Here is a 1,703-nt window from a genome sequence, read left to right on the forward strand (position 1 = left end):
ATGGTGCTTTGCTTTATATAATAGTTTCTATATGCTTGATAATTTTGAAGTTTCAATTTTTATCACATCAGATGAATTTTACCATATTATTAAAAGCAATTTATAAGACCCACTATAAAACTGACTTTACAAAACAACTAGTTTAAACCTTCAAAAATATTAGAATAATAATTATATACAAAGTTACAAAATTTGTAACAACGATGCTTCTTTAAAATGCCATTTTCTCTTTATATCTTTTCTCACTTCTGAGATAATGCAACTATGTCCTGAATTAGTGCTGTATTATTAAAAAAAGACTCAACTGAAATTCCCGAATCTATCTCTGTATCTCTTAAATTCTAGTTAATTTTTTTCTTTTTTTCCTCGTAAAGATATTTTCATTTGCAAGTAACATAATTGGAAAAGTCAGAGACACCTAATTTACATTTGTTTTGCATATCACAAATTCTCCTAGGAGACAATGCAGAAAAGTTATTGAGTGGACTGATGTATCAATCCAGAAGAGAGTTTGCTATAAGCTCAGATGCAGACCCACAACCTCACAGTGGTGACTGAGTTCATCCTGATGGGCATCACTGACCAACCTGAGCTGCAGGCACCATTGTTTGGACTCTTCCTCATCATTTATCTGATCTCACTGATGGGCAACTTGGGCATGATTATCCTCACCATGGTGGATTCCCGTCTGCAAACACCCATGTACTTTTTTCTTAGACAACTCGCTATTACTGATCTTGGTTATTCTACAGCTGTTGGACCCAAAATGCTAGTTAATTTTGTTGTAGATGAAAATACAATCACTAATTATTGTTGTGCAACACAGCTAACTTTCTTCCTTGTGTTTATCATTTGTGAACTTTTTATTCTGTCTGCAATGTCCTATGACCGCTATGTGGCCATCTGTAAGCCTCTTCTCTACACTGTCATCATGTCACAAAGGGTATGTTGGGTGTTAGTAGCAGTTCCTTATTTCTACAGTGTCATTATTTCTCTTCTAATCACTGTAAAAATTTTTGCTTTACCCTTTTGTGGCTACAGGATCATTAGTCATTTCTGTGACAGTCTCCCTTTAATATCATTGCTCTGCTCAAATACACATGAAATTGAAATTATAATTTTGATTTCAGCAGGATTTAATTTGGTTTCCTCTCTAGTGGTCCTCCTCTTTTCTTATCTACTCATTCTTATAGCCATTTTTAGGATGAATTCAGCTGAAGGAAGGCAGAAAGCTTTGTCTACCTGTGGGTCCCACTTGACAGTGGTTATTGTCTTCTATGGGACTTTGATATTTATGTATGTGCAGCCCAAGTCAAGTCACTCCTTTGACACTGATAAGGTGGCTTCCATTTTTTATACTCTGGTTATCCCCATGTTGAATCCCTTAATCTATAGTCTTAGGAACAAAGATGTAAAATGTGCCCTAGAAAGGTTGTGGAAATTATTATGTAATATTGTTTCTTAGTGTTATACATAAAATGAATCCTATAAATTATTTTATAGTCATTTTTTTCTATGTGTGTATCTAGTTTAATAGCAAGCAAAACAATCATCCAACATGTACTCAACTATTGTTTTAAAATTTTCACCCACTGTTAATTGTTCTAAACAAATGAGTAAACATAGAAAATGTGTTTTTAATTGAAATTTATTGTTTTCTAGGAAACTTGCTAAGTTTGACAAGTATAAGGATTGGTTTAATT

The 1,703-nt window shown here is 33.4% G+C and overlaps 1 protein-coding gene across 1 annotated transcript; it reads left to right on the top strand.

The window, feature by feature from the left end:
* Nucleotides 1-526: 526 nt before the first annotated feature.
* On the top strand, nucleotides 527-1,465 carry LOC100770638 (olfactory receptor 8K3-like). The gene has a single exon (XM_027421194.1). It carries the CDS (start codon nucleotides 527-529, stop codon nucleotides 1,463-1,465), a length of 939 nt encoding a protein of 312 aa, XP_027276995.1.
* The last annotated feature ends 238 nt before the right edge of the window (nucleotides 1,466-1,703 follow it).

The sequence above is a fragment of the Cricetulus griseus genome, chromosome 6 (genome assembly GCF_003668045.3).
Source record: "Cricetulus griseus strain 17A/GY chromosome 6, alternate assembly CriGri-PICRH-1.0, whole genome shotgun sequence".
In the NCBI taxonomy this organism is placed as follows: domain Eukaryota; kingdom Metazoa; phylum Chordata; class Mammalia; order Rodentia; family Cricetidae; genus Cricetulus; species Cricetulus griseus.